Source organism: Rattus norvegicus, chromosome 2 (genome assembly GCF_021556685.1).
Source record: "Rattus norvegicus strain SHRSP/BbbUtx chromosome 2, alternate assembly SHRSP_T2T, whole genome shotgun sequence".
NCBI lineage: Eukaryota > Metazoa > Chordata > Mammalia > Rodentia > Muridae > Rattus > Rattus norvegicus.
Window position 1 is genome coordinate 169,517,007 of NC_141535.1, and position 17,758 is coordinate 169,534,764.

The 17,758-nt window shown below is 41.7% G+C and overlaps 1 protein-coding gene across 2 annotated transcripts in view; it reads left to right on the forward strand.

Moving 5' to 3' along the window:
* The window catches only part of Map9 (microtubule-associated protein 9), a 35,142-nt gene extending 19,554 nt beyond the window's left edge, over positions 1 to 15,588 (forward strand). For both annotated transcript variants that reach the window (NM_001135716.2, NM_001439448.1), the window contains 6 exon segments: positions 881 to 1,049; positions 1,784 to 1,873; positions 3,068 to 3,229; positions 3,356 to 3,501; positions 3,686 to 3,818; positions 11,431 to 15,588. In NM_001135716.2, coding sequence (NP_001129188.1) covers positions 881 to 1,049; positions 1,784 to 1,873; positions 3,068 to 3,229; positions 3,356 to 3,501; positions 3,686 to 3,818; positions 11,431 to 11,553 — 823 coding nt within the window. In that variant the 3' untranslated portion in view covers positions 11,554 to 15,588.
* Positions 15,589 to 17,758: the final 2,170 nt, after the last annotated feature.

Here is a 17,758-nt window from a genome sequence, read left to right on the forward strand (position 1 = left end):
TTCTTATGGGGTTGCAAACCCCTTCAGCTCCTTCAGTCCTTCCTCTAGCTTCTCCAATGGGGTGCCTATGCTCAGTCAAATGGTTGGCTTCAAGCATCTGCATCTGTATCGGTATGGCTCTAGGAGAGCCTCTCAGGAGACAGCTATATCAGGCTCCTGTCAGTAAGCACTCCTTGGCATCCGCAATTATGACTGGGTTTGGTGGCTATAGATGGGATGGATTCCTGGGTGGGGCAAACTCTGGATGGCTTTTCCTCCAATCTCTGCTCCACTCTTCGTACCTATATTTCCTTTAGACAGGAGCAATTCTGGGTTAAAACTTTTGACCCCATAAGTATCTAAGAAGAGAACTATAGTTCAAAGTTATAAAGTTTAAATTATGTTGAGTGAACTAAGCAAGCATGACTTCTTTGGAGTGGATTATTTTCAAAGCAATTATATAATTCATTACATCAAGTCATAATTTTGTTTCATTTTGTTTTGTTTGAGACTGGGTCCCACACTTAGCCCAGGGTAGCCCGGAGCCCACTGTGTACATCAGGCTAACCTTGAATTCATGGTAATCCTGTCTCAGCCACTTGAGTGTGACTCGTAGGTGTGAGGTGCTACACCTGGCTTCAGAATTAGTTTTAATAACCACCAGGTGCAGTTCTTTTTCCTGTTCTATTGATAATACAGCAGTAAAATTTGATTAACAGCTATACAAATCAGCTGATTTTTGCCAGTACATATTAAAAACTTTAAAATTAGCAGAAGATAATGTAAATTATTTGATTATTGCAAATCTTTTTAAAAATTCTTTTATTGGTTATTTTGTTTATTTGCATTTCAAATGTTGTCCCTTCTAACACGTGTTCTTGGTGTGTTTGGAACTTTCCAGGCTGATGACCTCTGAGTTTTTAAAGAGATCAGGTCCCACCAAAAGAAGTCCATCTGCAGCTACCTCCTCTCACTATTTAGGGAGTTTGAAAGTCTTGGACCAGAAGCCACCACGGAAGCAGAGCCTAGAGCCAGACAAGGCTGATCACATAAGGGCAGCGGTTTATCAGGTAAAGGGGCGAGTATTCCCTAAACAAGAACCCATTGTTTCCACAGCGCCTGCACATCAAATGATAAGGTGACCGTTCGCAGTGATGACCGGACACTCACTGTCACTGGGAGGGAGGTGGTTTTTTTCCTATGTGTGAGAAATCTCGAGGGTTTTTCTCAATTAGTTGCTGCCCTATTCTGTTTAAGATATAAAAATAGTGTTTTTTAAGGAAGGAGAAGATAACGTTGTAATTCATAGAAATATAGCTAAAGCCAGTCCGTTGTAAAAGCTACATGCATTTTATTCTGTTCTGAAGAAAGTTTATATTGATCATGAAGAACAATTTTTTTTTTTAAATTTTTCTTTTCTGAGACTTTGTTAGACTTCCACAGACTCAGGTTTCCTAATTTTTTCAGAATTTCAAGAGAAGTCCTTTTGCTTTGTTACACAGAATATAACATATTATAGAAAATTTACACTTAACTTTCAGTGTAAAATATCGATACATTTAACCATTATAGGAAATCATTTAAGTCTTGCAGTACAAAACAGATGATACACATGATTTTCTTAAGCAGCAATACTCATCTTCATGTTTGACAGTATTGGAAATAGGATACTACTTTAGATAAAACATTAATTTCAATGGTTTCTTTTTAAACTTTCAACAAATAGTTTAGATGAGGATAAAAATTCTATGTCATTTGGATACCTTATAGCATCATATAACCTTTTTCTTCTTTAATTTCACAGGAGTGGTTAGAAAAGAAAAATGTGTATTTACATGAAATGCACAGAATAAAAAGAATTGAAAGCGAAAACTTGAGGATCCAAAATGAACAGGTATCACAAGAGACAGAACCATAAACAGTAGACTTTTACATGGTAAAGTATCTCTGGATATTTAATGGTTGTGAATGAACTATTTTACAAGTGGTAAAATGTACATATTGAAGAACTGATTTCTGACTTCATCTTTTCAGTTTGGGTTCAATTTCACTTTTACATAAAAACACATGTATTTAATTATAGGCTAGAAACAGCAGTATTAGTATTTGTGTGATCAATGGATTTGTCATAGAAATTGACTTTGATTAGAATTTAACCAGGAACGTAGTTGCTATACACTTTTCCTGTTCTGTTTTCCAATCCCTGCTATGGCCTCTGACCCATATCCTCCCTCATACCCAAGACTTTTCCAGCCCTCCCTGTGATTTCTCTCTGTTCCTCTCACCCAGCTGAGAGCCCATGGACCTTCCTCTCTTCCCACTTCATTGTGTTGATCCTCACTAAAGTAGGTGGACAGGGAAATGAGCAGCACTAGGCCAGGCAATTCTTGGTACAGCATCCTCCAGGGGTCGCCTCTGAGTGCCTTTGTGCTATTAGCTCTGCTGTGTGTGCCCTTGGGTTCTTCTGCTTCTGAATCATATCATTTCTATGATGCGATCTAGGTCTTCTACGTTTGAACAGTATTTGAGACCCAGTATTGGCCTTAATGAGGTTAGAGAGTAAATTCATTACGTTTGTAACATAGCAAGCTGCAGTACAGCCCCTACACGTTTTACAGTGTGATTCCCTTATTTAACATTTGGTATATGTTCATATTATAGGGAAATTATGCCTCAATATCAAAACAGGAATCAAAACACGCATCTGCATCCAGTGTGCCTTGGGCAACTTACCTTAGTTATAATCTTTTAAAGTTCATGATATTGTTCTACTAAACATTTTATAGGACCAGTTAGCCTGCTGTAGTTTATTTTGAAAACATTTATTTAGCATCCTACCAAGATGCTTCTTTGTCATGAATATTAAATAGGTCAACATGATAAATGCATTGGCATTGTACAAAGCAGGGAGTGATGAAGACGGCCTTGTCCAGGCCATTCTGAATAAGTTAACTGCCTTGTAGCTTCCTTGTATTATAACTGTGGGGACATAAATGACAAACACATACGTGTGTATTTATGTCTAATGTCTAGGCTTACACTCCTTGCAGACACATCATTGTATGCTTTTGGTTTTTAATCAAAACAGAAGAAAGCTGCTAAGAGAGAGGAAGCACTAGCGTCATTTGAGGCCTGGAAGGCTATGAAGGAAAAGGAAGCAAAGAAAATAGCTGCAAAGAAGAGGCTGGAGGAGAAGAACAAAAAGAAGACAGAGGAGGAAAATGCTGTGAGGAAAGGCGAGGCCCTGCAAGTGAGTGTCCCAGGCGACTCTGCTCTCAGTGCCCGTCAGTGCCGGGCTTGACGGCAGGATCGCTTGTACTTAGGCTGATCCCAGAAAAGCCATGGCAAGTAAGAGAGTCACTCTGAACTTTTTTAGGCATTTGAGAAATGGAAAGAGAAAAAGCTAGAATACCTCAAAGAGAAGACCAGGAGGGAGAAAGAATCTGAAAGAGCGAAGAAACAGAAGGAGGAAGAAGCGGTCGCCGAGAAGAAGAAAGACAGTGTGACTGCCTTTGAGAGATGGTAATCCACCATGCGCATGCGCACTTCGGGAGTTTCGCGTTAATGCTTGAGGCTTTCCTAGGGATCAGTTACAGCTTACAGGTCTCCTCATGCCTCTCAACCTCATTGCTTTCAAAACTGCAGGAGGGCGTCACACGTGTATACTCTCCTTTAACCTCCCAGAGTTTCATGTTCTCTTGCACAGGAGCGAGAAAAAGGAAGCTCTCCTCAAGCAAAAGGAAAAGGAGAAAATAAATGAGAGAAGAAAGGAAGAGCTGAAGAGAGCGGAGAAGAAAGACAAAGACAAGCAAGCCATCAGCGAATACGAAAAGTGGCTGGTACGTGTTCCGTGCAGGTGAACTTGACCCTTTAACTGACTTCTTATCCCTCTTCTGCTTCTCATTCCCAGTCTTCCTCCTCCTGGAGTGCACCTCGTTGAGCTCAGCCCTTCCTCCTCCGTAGATCAGATTCCCCGTGGCCTTATTTCTCTCCTTCTTGCTTCTGAGCTCGCACCAGCTGTGATGCTCTAGGCCTGCATCCCTGCCTCAGTCCCTTCTCATCATGCCCACTCTTACTCCTGTGCTCCTTGCCTCTGACATCACAGGAAGCAGACAAGTGCACGGCAGGCACAGAGCCTTGCAGGTGCAGTCAGCCATTGCGCACAATAGCACTGAAGTTGATGGTGAGGACCCGTTCTGTTTCTTAGACTCTCAGTGATGCTGAGGATCTACAGAAAGGGGTTCTATGCAGGTATTGTTTAATGAAAGGGATCAACAGTGAGGTTGGAAGGTACAATATCCAGAGCTGCCCTACGGGTCTGAGTGATAAATATTTGGTTTTAATTTACATATTTTAACAAGTGACTATGGTTACTTTCAAGAAAAATAGTTTTCTGTACTTTAAAACAAATATTAATCTTCTCAATTTTAAATAAATAATACCCATCAGTATTATACTTTGTGCAAATAGATGGCATTGTTATGACTAGGTCACATATAAAATTTCTCCACAATCCATCTAGCAGGGTTTTGGTTTTTTTGTTTTTCTTTTTTTTTCTTTTGTTTGTATATGACTTAACTGAATTCATCTCCTTCTGCTGTCTAAACTCTCAGATTAGGGTTTGGTTTTGTTTCGACCTGACCTGCATATCTCAGACTGAACTTGAGCATGTTTTCATTTATAAGTACATATTAGGAATGTATATTCTGTAAATTGTCACATCATAGACACATACATTTTTCTATTGGATTACCTCTTCTGATTCTAGAAACTTCTGTAGTAGGCAAATTTACTTATAATTTCTGATAGACGATGCAGCTTTTCCACCCACTCTACTCTTGCTTCGTCAACTTTGTTTATTAGTTCTAGTTTTATTTTGACTTTTTCAGTCTTTTTTTTTTTTACCTCTGATTCTCAAACCTAGGTGAAAAGACCTTCCCATAGTTTGAAGCTATCTAGTTTCTCTCATTATTTTATGCCTCTGATATATCTTTCCATGTGACCTGCCTGACCTCAAGTTATTTTCATGCATGACAAGAGATTTGATTCCAACTTAATTTTCCCAGAATGTGTGTTTTTACAAATCAACGCATCTTCTCCTGGTGGTGCAAGAGCTCATCTCTGATCTATCCCTCCTGCCTTGGGGCTCTGTTTCTTGACCTTGTGCTCCACTGGTTGGTCTCATTATATATGTAACTTTTCTAGTCCTATCAGTTCTGCTGGGCTTCATGTATCATGTATCTAGGTAATACACTCCCCATCATAGTGTATTCTTTCACAGCATTTCCCTGGGATTCTCAGTTTTTCATGCACATTTTAGAATTAGCACTCCCTACAGCTCTTAGGTAGAAAAGACCTTAAGCTAGTGATAGAAAGGTGTCCCTTCTCTCCAAGTCAGCAATCTTGACTGAAAAGTAAACATCGTTTACCAGTTTGTGTGGACTCTTGGACTGCCTCATGGCGATTCCATGCAGACAGACAACAGAATTTGATGTTCAGAATTAGCTTATAGTAGGGCCCTATCTTTAAAAATTAAAAAAAAAATAGAATGAAAGGTGCTATATTTGAATGAAGTGGTTGGTGTTTTGTGATCTTTTAAGTTAAATTCTTACATAGTGCTTGATTCACTTTTTTTAAATGTTAGACTACTTCCCATATCAAACCATCTGTGTTACTGCTGATATGACACAGGTAATTACATTTCAGAGTTTAAATTTTCCATGTTATTTCTGTAGTTCCTTGAAATTGGAGTAGCATTCCCACTCCTAGCACATCGGAGTTTTGAACCACTACTAGATTGCAGTGTGTTGACACGTTCAGTTCTCATCAGTACCCGGGAGACAAAACATCCTCAAAGCCTTGAGTTACTGGCATATTGCACCATGTAATAAAACTTCACCCAGGAATGTGCCCCAAAATGTGAACACACAGTACACTAATGACCCACTCTCCAGATCACCCGTTTGTTGTTTTAAACTTTCTGCTGGCAGAAGAAACTATGGTGAAGGGAAGGAAGGAGCCCAGACTCCCACAACTGATAGAGAAATTCTCCAAATTCTTTTACCTATTCTCACATTGTTGACTCCCGTTACCTGATAGTGAGGGTAAGAATTACCTACTTCTACTCCTGGATTTTCAGCATCCTACTTGTAAGGTCAAACTTGTTTCAGGTTTTCTCTTGAAAGATAGGTTAGAGAAAAAGAAGTGTAGCTAAATCAAGTGAACTAACGCCAGCTTTTTCTTTAAGGTTCTGAATGATTCCTCTTTGTTTCAGTAGGAGTATCAAGCATGCAGACATCCTCAGGAGCAAGGCTATGCATGTTAAGACCTCGCCTCACTTTTTTTGACTTACAAATATTGTCTTCAAATGTAGCTCTTACATTGCCACATTGTTCTCATGATATGTCTCAATTTTCATAAGTACTGATGAAAGACACAGACAACCAACATCCACTAGTGTCTTCCTCAAGCCGCCAGCCTGCAGAGACAGTTATCTAAGGGCCTCATGGGAACCACTGCTTTTCTGAGTCACAGGAGAAAGCCAGAAGAGAAGAACTTCCAGGTGTTTGGTCTTAGCAGAGAATCAGAAACAAAGATGGACAAGCAGGTGCTATTCAGACACCAAGTAAAATGTATCTAGATGAATGTGTAGATTTTGTATTAACACCTAGATAGACTATTTTCAAAAGAAGCATAAATGAGAAGGGGCTCAAATTCACCTGCTGTACTAATGTAGAAACATGAAAAATAGCACTTCGGTGATAAAAGGAAATGCCACTGCTAAAAGTGCCTTCCAGACTCTTGTAATTGCTTTCTCTGCGTTTGCTAACCTAGTCCTAGACCTGGAAGCTTCTAGCCTCTGTACAGTCTTATCTAGGTTTAGATGTTTTCAGCGTCTGAGACTTCCTGCTGAATAAGCTCACCCTCTCTAGCTCTTTCTGAACCCTGGCTGGCTGTTAACTCAGCTCTTCTGGCTCAGATGCCTCTCCAAGCTGACTGATTCAACCTGCCTTCCTCTGTCTTCTCCTGAATTGCTCTGTCTGGCCTCAAGCACTGGCAGTCTGTTCTAATCGTCTGGTTCCTTCTCATTGTCTGACTCACTCTGTCTTTACCTGTGTCTAACTTGTTCTCTCTCTCTCTCTCTGCAGCCTGTCTCTGTACAACTGTCTCAGTAAAACTGCCTCCTCTCCTCTCTCCTCTCTCTGCACTGCTCTCTTGAAGTAGCCTCTCTTTCCCTCTCCTCGTGACAGTTTGGCATATCCTATTCTGTCACATCTTTCTGTGGTTCATTAATTTGTCTAACATGCAATTAAACATCAATTTCAAACAGGGTGCTTTCTTCTTCAAACTAACCTGACCTTCATTATTTTGGATTAAAGTTGTGTACTAAGGGCAGGCACGTCTGCATTCCAGCCAGAGGGACTCAAGGTGTGTGCTAAGGGCTGAGCCCCATCACAACTAGAAACAGGAACAGGATCTCAGGCTTCACAGTGTGACAAATAGCCACAACAGCCACTAATCCTCTTTCCTTTTCTTTTTCCCACATTCATTTCTAAAACCAGTTACCATAACCAAAACCATAGTTTTCCATATTTCTTAACTATCAAATAAAACACCAGAAAATGATACGTTTTTCATTTATTTGAAACTAGTCAATTTTACCGCCCACCTCTGAATTCTTTTTTTTTTTTTATTAACTTGAGTATTTCTTATATACATTTCGAGTGTTATTCCCTTTCCCGGTTTCCGGACAAACATTCCCCTCCCCCCTCCCCTTCCTTATGGGTGTTCCCCTTCCAACCCTCCCCCCATTGCCGCCCTCCCCCCAACAGTCTAGTTCACTGGGGGTTCAGTCTTAGCAGGACCCAGGGCTTCCCCTTCCACTGGTGCTCTTACTAGGATATTCATTGCTACCTATGAGGTCAGAGTCCAGGGTCAGTCCATGTATAGTCTTTAGATAGTGGCTTAGTCCCTGGAAGCTCTGGTTGCTTGGCATTGTTGTTCATAAGGGGTCTCGAGCCCCTTCAAGCTCTTCCACTGATTCCTTCAACGGGGGTCCTATTCTCAGTTCAGTGGTTTGCTGCTGGCATTCGCCTCTGTGTTTGCTGTATTCTGGCTGTGTCTCTCAGGAGCGATCTACATCCGGCTCCTGTCGGTCTGCACTTCTTTGCTTCATCCATCTTATCTAATTGGGTGGCTGTATATGTATGGGCCACATGTGGGGCAGACTCTGAATGGGTGTTCCTTCTGTGTCTGTTTCAATCTTTGCCTCTCTCTTCCCTGCCAAGGGTATTCTTGTTCCCCTTTTAAAGAAGGCGTGAAACATTCACATTTTGATCATCCGTCTTGAGTTTCATTTGTTCTAGGCATCTAGGGTAATTCACGCATTTGGGCTAATAGCCACTTATCAATGAGTGCATACCATGTATGTCTTTCTGTGATTGGGTTAGCTCACTCAGGATGATATTTTCCAGTTCCAACCATTTGCCTACGAATTTCATAAAGTCGTTGTTTTTGATAGCTGAGTAATATTCCATTGTGTAGATGTACCACATTTTCTGTATCCATTCCTCTGTTGAAGGGCATCTGGGTTCTTTCCAGCTTCTGGCTATTATAAATAAGGCTGCGATGAACATAGTGGAGCATGTGTCTTTTTTATATGTTGGGGCATCTTTTGGGTATATGCCCAAGAGAGGTGTAGCTGGATCCTCAGGCAGTTCAATGTCCAATTTTCCGAGGAACCTCCAGACTGATTTCCAGAATGGTTGTACCAGTCTGCAATCCCACCAACAATGGAGGAGTGTTCCTCTTTCTCCACATCCTCGCCAGCATCTGCTGTCACCTGAGTTTTTGATCTTAGCCATTCTCACTGGTGTGAGGTGAAATCTCAGGGTTGTTTTGACTGCCTCATTGTCCTGGAACTTAATCAGAAATAAAAATGAAACAAGGAAGTCTCTACACAGCATCTCCTGCTGGCTCTGATTCTTCTTATTCTGCTTGTCTTTACTTTTCTAACGTAGTGTAAAGCTGGTGGACACTTCTGACTTCTGGAATTCCTCACACTCTGCCCAGCCCCCTCCTCCCTTCGATTGTCCCTGTCATTAGCATAACCAAAACCAAAACCAAATAGAAAAGTTCTTGGATCTGTTACACTTGGTTCACTATACATGTGTGAGGTGGCCTGTTCACATAAACACACACACACACACACACACACACACACACACACACACACACTGCGCTCCTCCTCTGTGTCCTCCAATACTCTCCTAAGTGGCTAAGTCCCTAGCTGCAGTCCTTCACCACCTGAATTCTGGATAGTACCATGGTTTACTGCTACTTGTGTCCCTTTATTCTCATCTGGCATGACTCTCCTGTCCCCCTAGCCTTGGTCGTAGTGGCTTCCCTTTGTTTCCTCAGCGTCACCAATTTTTCCCTAGATTTTTTCTGAGCTATGACCCTTGACACCTCTCTGTTTGAAACCTCTTCCCCCGGTGAGTCCCCACACCGTTATCTCCATCCACCTTGGGTCAGCTCAGACAGATGCTCCTCTAATCCACTTTTCTGTGAAAATACATTGCTCCTCCATCCTTTGTCTCATAGAAATTAACACAGTTTTGGATTCTATGTTACCAATTTACTTGTTTCTCATCTGTTCACTTTGAATGCTTTCTGAGTGACAGAAAGTATATGTGTCTGTGTGTTTGCCCTGCTAAGCACTCTGAGTTTGACCCCGAGTAGAAGGTGACTGCTTGACACTTGAACAGAAGGAACAAAAATCCAGGTGTCATGGTGCCAGAAGAACAAAAGCTCCATAGGGAGCTCAGAGCCTGTTCCCTGTGAGGACGTAATGTGTGAGGACGTAAAGTGGAGGAGCAGCACACGTTAGTGATGGCAGGAGACTTGCTAGTGGCCAATGCCTTTGATATTTAGACTTCAAAGCTTTGCTTCACAGCAGGAAAAAAATGTTGAAAGGATTAGTGCAGTAAATAGAAAGTCCCAAGCACCTGCCAAAACCTAAATAAAGCGAATCTCAGTGTCTATCCAATCTCGTGGGTCTGACATGCTTTCTAAACCGTTAATTGCTCAGATCAAGGAATAAAGCCATGTTATCAAATTGGAAAGCATCAAGGTATCACAATCTAAGAGTCAGTGTGGACGCTGGCGGGCAGGTCAGGGTCCACAGCTACTTGGGAGAATAAAAGGTTGATCAGTGAAACTGAACAAAGGTAAACAGCGGGAAGGTTGGGGGAGGAAGATGTAAGGTGGGGGCTGAAGGAGGGACAAGAGCCTGAGAGCTGGTCTTGCTCAGTGGCCACTCACTTTTTCTTAATGTATTTCAGAACTTTCTGAGGCTGACTTCTTTATTAATATATTCTGTCAAAACCTAACCATCCACATAACATGAACAAAACACACAAGGACAATATTTATGTCATTAGAAAATATCCAACTACTAAACATTAAAAGCACCGTTACCTATGCAGTTAGATACATCAAACAGTTGAACAAAAGAATCACAGCAAGGACAACAGATTGTTTTACAGTGTGCTCAAGTTCAGTGGCACACATGAGCCTGGATCATAGGCTTCTGGGATGTCCTGCGTTGCCATGGCACAGACACGGCGCTTGCAGGTCCCCTTCGGAAGTGTGTTACCCGAAGGTCACCACCAGCTTTTCATAATCACGATGGCTGTTCTTAAACTGCACACTCACTCACAGGTTTTCTGTTTTGGTTTCTGAAGCACAGTCTTGCTGTGTAGACAGAGTTGGCCTCCAACTTACAATGCTCAACTCTCAGCCTCCCAAGAGCTGGGATTGTTTATATATCCCCATACTGAGAATTTTACCTCTTGTCACTACCCTCCTTCTTTCTTCTCCTATCCTGTTTCCTATGACCACCACCACCACCACCACCACCACCACCACTGTCATCATCATCACCATCTTCTACTTGAGACAAGGCTGTCTGGAACTTACTTTGTAGCCCAAGCTAGCCTCAAATTCATAGCAATACTGCCTGAGGCTGACTATTAGGTTTATAGGTAAGCCTCCATGACTAGTTGAACATAATTTTTATTATACCATCAACAGTTTAAAAAGTAGGGTGAAGCTAGGCAGGGTGGTTCATTCCTTTAATCCCAGCAGTTGGGAAACAGGACGCTGGAGGGTTAGAAGTTCAAGGTCTTCCTTGCCTATGTAGTGATTTTGATTCTAGGCCATGCTTTATGAGACTCTCTCTTAAAAAACAAACAAAATGAACGTTAATACAGATTAATAAACCTGTACATATTCATAAAAATCAGCAGCATTCCCTGGCGACTTCTACTTTAATTGTACATAGAGATCTTATAATGAGTTATTTTCTTCCAACAATCCAATTTAATAAGTTCACATAGTATAAATAACCATAGAGTTTTCTGTTTTGTATGTGTTTTTTTTTTCCTTTAGGAAAAGAAAGAAAGGCAAGAAAGAATTGACCGGAAACAGAAGAAGCGCCACTCTTTCCTTGAAAGTGAGACACACCCTCCATGGAGCCCTCCATCCAGAACTGCGCCCTCAAAAGTATTTTGATGTTTCTGCTTCTTGATATTTTTTTTTCAGTTCACCAACTTTACCCATGGATTTAAAACCAGTCATCTCATTATTTGTGGCTAGAAGAATCTATTTCATTTCCCTGCAGGAGCTTCTGTGGAGCATGAAAGAGATACTTTGCAGTTTAATCAGTGGGAACATTTTCTGGTGTCCTCATCAGATTGCTGGGACAATCCAAATGCGTGAAGTTTTATCATGTCTTGACTGTACCTGGAGTGGGGTGATGCATGGTCACTGTCACTGAGTTCTGAGTCTTCTTAAATCATGTTTGATCCTACGAATGAAAGAATGACAGTGAGACAGATACCACAGTCATAGAGATGATTCAGTCTGTGGAACCCTGTGCTTTCACAGTGCAGTTTGGGCTGAGGGTCCCTGGAGAGTACGGCTGTGTTACCTCCAGTGCTTCGGCTCAGATAAGTATCTTTGCTGTACAAGTTAAAGACTCAGTCAGCTGAGGCCACAGAACTGGTCAGACACTTGATTTAAGAACTTTGCCTTAGGGTCTAATCTCGGTGCGTGTTGCATACATGAGGCTTACCTGACAATCACAGCCGCTTCTAGAATGGGCTTGCTTCTGGAATGTTCTTTCTAAGGCCCATCTCAATCTCTTTATTGTTTGATTGACACCAAAAAGCATCAGTGTGATGGTAGTGGTTTCTTATAGAGTAGTTGTGAAAATTTCAGGGTGACTATCAACGTTTTTCTAGACTAAAGTTATAAAGGTAATGAAGGTAATTCCCAGGATTTCCCCATTTTCTTAACTAATTAAGAGTGGTTCAACTTGCATTTTGAAGCCAGTTGAATAAGAAAGTAAATTTGTAAAAATGTTCAAGATCGTTTATTTATTATTTATTTATTTATTTATTTGACCTCTGCTTCTCCCTGAATCAACTGATCCTATACTTGACTGGCCATCTCTTAAAACAGATTAATTGTTGGAATGCTGCTGTAGGCAATGATGCAATGCAGAGACAATCAATGGAAAACATACTCGCTACTGTTCTCTTAGCTCTGACGTCATCTCTGCTGGACCTTTCTAGATGTGATTCGTCAACTTTATTGCAACTATTCAGGGTAGATAGTGTTAGCTTTATTGTGCAGTGCAAAGACTGAGACTGAGAAAGTCAACTACCTTGCCATACAGCTAACATGTGCATGGTGGGGGACCAGAACTCAACATCTCCCTTGATACCCATGTGACTTGAGAGACTGTGACTCTGACTTCTTTGTTCATCAGCCTTGCAAATTCCTGTCACTCCCAACGGTATAAATTCAGGCAGTGTTGGTGAGGCATGCCTTTCTCCTAGCGTTTCCTTACATCTATGAAATGAAATGAGGATTCATGGGATTTAAAACATTCATCTACCATCTGATGAGTGTCAACAAAGCCAGCAGCTTGTGTAGGATCCATTGAGCAGTATTGAACCTTGGGATATACAGAAAGCAGGACGTCAGGAGCTGCTTCGCAGCCTCATGGATCAGATGGAATCACATACAAGACATCAGCAGATGAGCATCCTGTCAGAAATGGTCACTGAAAGATTCTCAGAGTGCTCTCTGTCTGGGATTCAGGACTCAGATTTGTGTGGTTTCCTAAAATTGCAGACAATCGAGCCTGCCAGACTAGAGTGATATGGGCCTCGTGTGTTGAATTGGGAGTGATTAATAAAAAGGGTTGCACAGTAAGGATCTCAAAGGAAGAGCAGACAAAGGTGTAGCTGCTCCTAGTGATCAGACCCCCGAGGTGTGCGTGTTGTGATTCCACACCAGGCGTGTACTTCCACACCCAGACCACTCTCTGCAGTGTTGTGTTAGCTCCTCAATCATGTCGAATGGCTGATTTAAGTTAAGTATTTGGGACAGAAGGACTCGGTAAGTATTCATCGTTATCCTTTACGTACTGCAGCTCCCCACGGTGGGCATGAGGTCGGTGTGGGATGAGCAGCACAGCCGTCATTTGGCGTACATTTTTACCACACAAAAGAACTCCATCTTCTGGTCCATCTTTGATGTACCAGTCACAGTCAAGCACTGCCTGGGACAGAACCCTCTGAGAAGACATCTAAATACTGGTTTCTTGAAATTGCTTCTGAAGAGAATGAAGTGACAAATGCAGATGGGCCCAATGGCCCCAAATGCCATTTCCTCTAATGTGATTAGCATGGGTATATTTATAGGGCGAGTACTAGTTTTTCTCCCTACTTAACCCCTGTTCACCTTGTGTGGGATTTATCTAGTTAAATAAGACTACCCTTTCTACTGCAGTAAAAATAAAGCAGACCTTGTACAGTGGGTGAACATCCAGTTCTGTAATGTGGCAGTCCGAATTACAGGGGCGCGGAAACAGGCCTGGTCAGGTCATCCTAACATGTTTGTCTGTTTAAGGACTAAGACTTTTGCTGCATTTCCTTAAAATGTACCAAGTATCAACATAGATAAATTTACAATAATAAAACACAAAACTCTGATATGAAAGTTAGTTCCACAGTAACAGCAAAAAGACACCACACACATCCCAAGGAATAGAACGGTACATTGGAGGAGTTACAGCTTCCTCAAGGAACTCCGCTAAGAACTGCTAGGGGTAACAGTATTCCGGCGGCCTGCGTGTCACCCTGGAAGGTACTGGTTCACTAGTTGTAGATTGTACAGATCGCTGTTGTTTTCACTTAGGGTTTTACTGACAAAGCACTACCTTGTAGGAGCTCAAGAGCTACAGTTGGATGCTCCTTGGAGTGATGTAGCTTACTCAATCTGGACTAGACTCTTTCTGTGTTTTTAAGTGTCTGATGCCCAACACTTTTGCATTTTCCAAGCTCAAATTCCTAGTGTTATCATTCCGGCTGACAGCAGGCCCTTTGCCCATCTTCCCACAGTCGTGGTCCCCTAAAATGCTCACCCCAACTTCCTTTAACTGTGGGTGTTGCTCCTGTGGCTCCTTGTTACTGTCTCCCATTTCCCTTCTCCCCAGCCTTCCAGGAGAAACAGCTGTTTGGTTTCTTGCACTGCTATGAGAAAACAGTGGCACCACTTAAATCCTAAATTGGGCCTAAAACACAACAGACAGGAGCTTTCACAGAACAGGGGAAGTGCGTGCTAGTCAAAATTATTCTCAAAAATAAGGTGGTACAGGAACCAGAATTGCCTAATTTAGCTAGACTCTTGGTTCAATTGTACTGTACTAAAAGGCATTTAAAAACCTATGTGTGTCCATTCTACACAAAGCAAATTATTGATTTTCCTCATTCCTAGTTACACTGACTCTTGCTAGAGTAGTGAAATGCTCTGTGAGTGTGGAACTGGAGGCTTTTCCCAGCCCTTTTACTTAGATATGTCATGTGATACTGCTCTTTTGGAATGCTGTGCTACACGTAGTGGTAATTGTATAAGGTTAATCCAGAGGATGTGAATTCTTGGTGCTGAATTTAGGGTGTCTTTGGGATTACTGGGGAGATACATTTAATGCCTGCCCCTTAGTGATACATTTTTGTTTCATAATTTATTCAAGTTAGCCATTTGCAGTTTAGTTTATTGAGTGTTATAATTTATTAGTTGTACACCAGGTGTTAGTAAATGGATGTGTGTTTATTTCTGAGCTAAAGATAAAATATGTGATGCTGATATATCTTTCATTGAAAAGAAATGGTGGACAGGAAGTGATTTTCAACTTAAGGTTTGGATATGAAGCTGATTTTACTGTATGGATTGCAAATGTGACATAATTGCTAATAGTAATATTTCTTAGTGATTGGAAAATGCAGGTGAGTAAGGTCAACATGTTTCCGTCTCTCCGGGTTAACTGCTGGTAATGCGGTATTTCCACTCACCTGTCTGTTTTCTAGGGAGTTCTCTAGTATTTCGGGCGTAAGGGGATGAAGGAGCTCCTGTTCTACTCCTATAGTTCTCTGTCTCTTGCCACTCCCTCTGTCTTCTGTGTTATCTACATGTATATACATATATGTGTTTATAATGTGTATCTGATCATGGAAATAAATTGAGATCAAGCCACAATTTGGTAACTGAAAGTTTTGTTAATTTATCCAAGACATATTTCCACACTAACATACCTTTAATCATATTTATGCTGTACCTGCAACTTAATTCTGATTAATTCATTTTTTTTAAAGTGTCATAAGCATGTAGCCTATATCTGTATGGTAAATATTCATAATAATGGTGAACCTCTTGGAGTTGATATAATTAAGTGAAAAGTGACAAACTTAAGGTAAGTACTAGGATGTCAGAAGCCCCCTTAGCTATGGACTAGAGATCTCATACGGAGGGCCTCCCTGCTGGCTTCAGTCCTTCTGTGAAGCCGAAAGTCATCACAGGTCATTTGGACCATTAAAGTAAAATCATCAGTTCTGCTAATATAAAGACTTGGGCTTCTGCTTACACTGTCAACTCCCCCGGTATATTATGTCACCAAGCTTCTTCCTCTTCACTATCAAGTCAGACATGTTACATCTTCAATACGTGTGTGTGTGTGTGTGTGTGTGTGGGTGTGGGTGTGTGTGTGTGGTGTGTGTGTGTGTGTGTGTGTGTGTGTGTCGGTGGGTGGGTGTGTGGGTGTGTCTGTGTGTGGTGTGTGTGTGTGTGGGTGTGTGTGTGTGTGTGTGTGGGTGTGTCTGTGTGTGGTTTGTGTGTGTGTGTGTGTGTGTGTGTGTGTGTGTGTGTGTGAGAAGAATGCAACCCAGGGCCTCTTCAAGCTTGGCAACTGTGCTACGGCTGAGCCACATTTTCAGCCCTCCGTTTGTGTCACTTGTAAACCATGTCTGCATGTCCACCTTCCACTAGTTTTCTGACAGCGGACTTCCATTTTACTTTTGGCTGTCTTTGTAACCAATCATGCAATATGACTAATGTGTAGATAGCTGCACTCGTAGAGACTGCGCCTGAAGAGGCAGACAGGCACAGGGAGGATGGATGGAAAGGGAAGTAGCAACAGCCAACAGGAACCAGGGTAAAACTTTGAAATATCACTAGTCATATCTACTAAACAAAGCAACTCTCAGCCCTGACTGTGGAAGGCCCACATGAAACAGATAGGAGGCTTCCAGGTTTCATTCGCCCACCTCCAGAAGTTCTCAGCTGATGTGCCAAAGGTGCACACGAGAGCCAGAGCTCTCTCATAGACACATTCTGTGGGTGTGTCTGCCAAGGCAGCCAGGGGAACATGGCCAGAGTCTCTATGGAGTCGGTCACTTCGAGCCCTGAACTGCCGCATACGAGCTGGGAGAGTGTCATCTGGGGACTTGGACAGCTGATATGTCACTCTGTACCCACAAATTGATACAAAGTGAGGAGTACTCAACAGTAGGTGCTGTGCCTGAGACTTAAGAGTCATCTGGGACATTGACTGCATATGTCAGCTGCAGTGGATGTCAGTTTTGCCTGTGTGAACTCTAAGGGAGCTAAATTCTAAAGGAAGAGTTAGAGCTGTATGTTGTTCATTGGCCAGTTAGAACTAATGGAGGTAGTTGTCACCTGAGACTAGGTGGAGTCTCCCAGCTGCCTCAGCTCCCTGCCTTCAGGCATATACTGAAGCTGAGTGCTTTGCGAGATGTACCTCAGTGGCTGGAAGACTGAAGGGCTCCTCAAAGGCATGAGCCTGCAAATACAGCTGATAATTTGGCAAACTTTGACAAAATACTCAATATGATTTAAAGTCCATTTACTTTCTCAGAAGAAATTTTAACATTTACAATAAAAGAAAAGGTTGCTTGTTTTTGTTTGTTTGTTTGGTTTTTTTTACTGTAATTCCAACACTAAGGATTTGATGATGATGCAAACTATGTTTTCAAAAGCTTCCTGGAATTACATCTAAATAAATTACTAATGCTCAGCAAAGGACACAGTCACCAGAGGGAAGATCCAACCTACACAATGCCAGGAAATATTCAAACTATTCATCAGGTTGCTCATCAGTGGACGCAGACATAAGTGGGCTCTTTTATTTCAGTAGATGACTGCAGCTATGATGTTTTGTGCCCTCGAGAAGTTAGAGGAGAGGATTCTGAATGTTTTATCATAAAGGAATGATGCTCTTGAGGAAATATGTGTTATTACCCTCATGGAAGTGGACAGTGTATATCCACTATAGTGAATGATAGCTTACTGGTGTATATCGTTTCTATGTTCTTACAAGTTTATATTAAAAATATCTTAGCATGGGAAATGC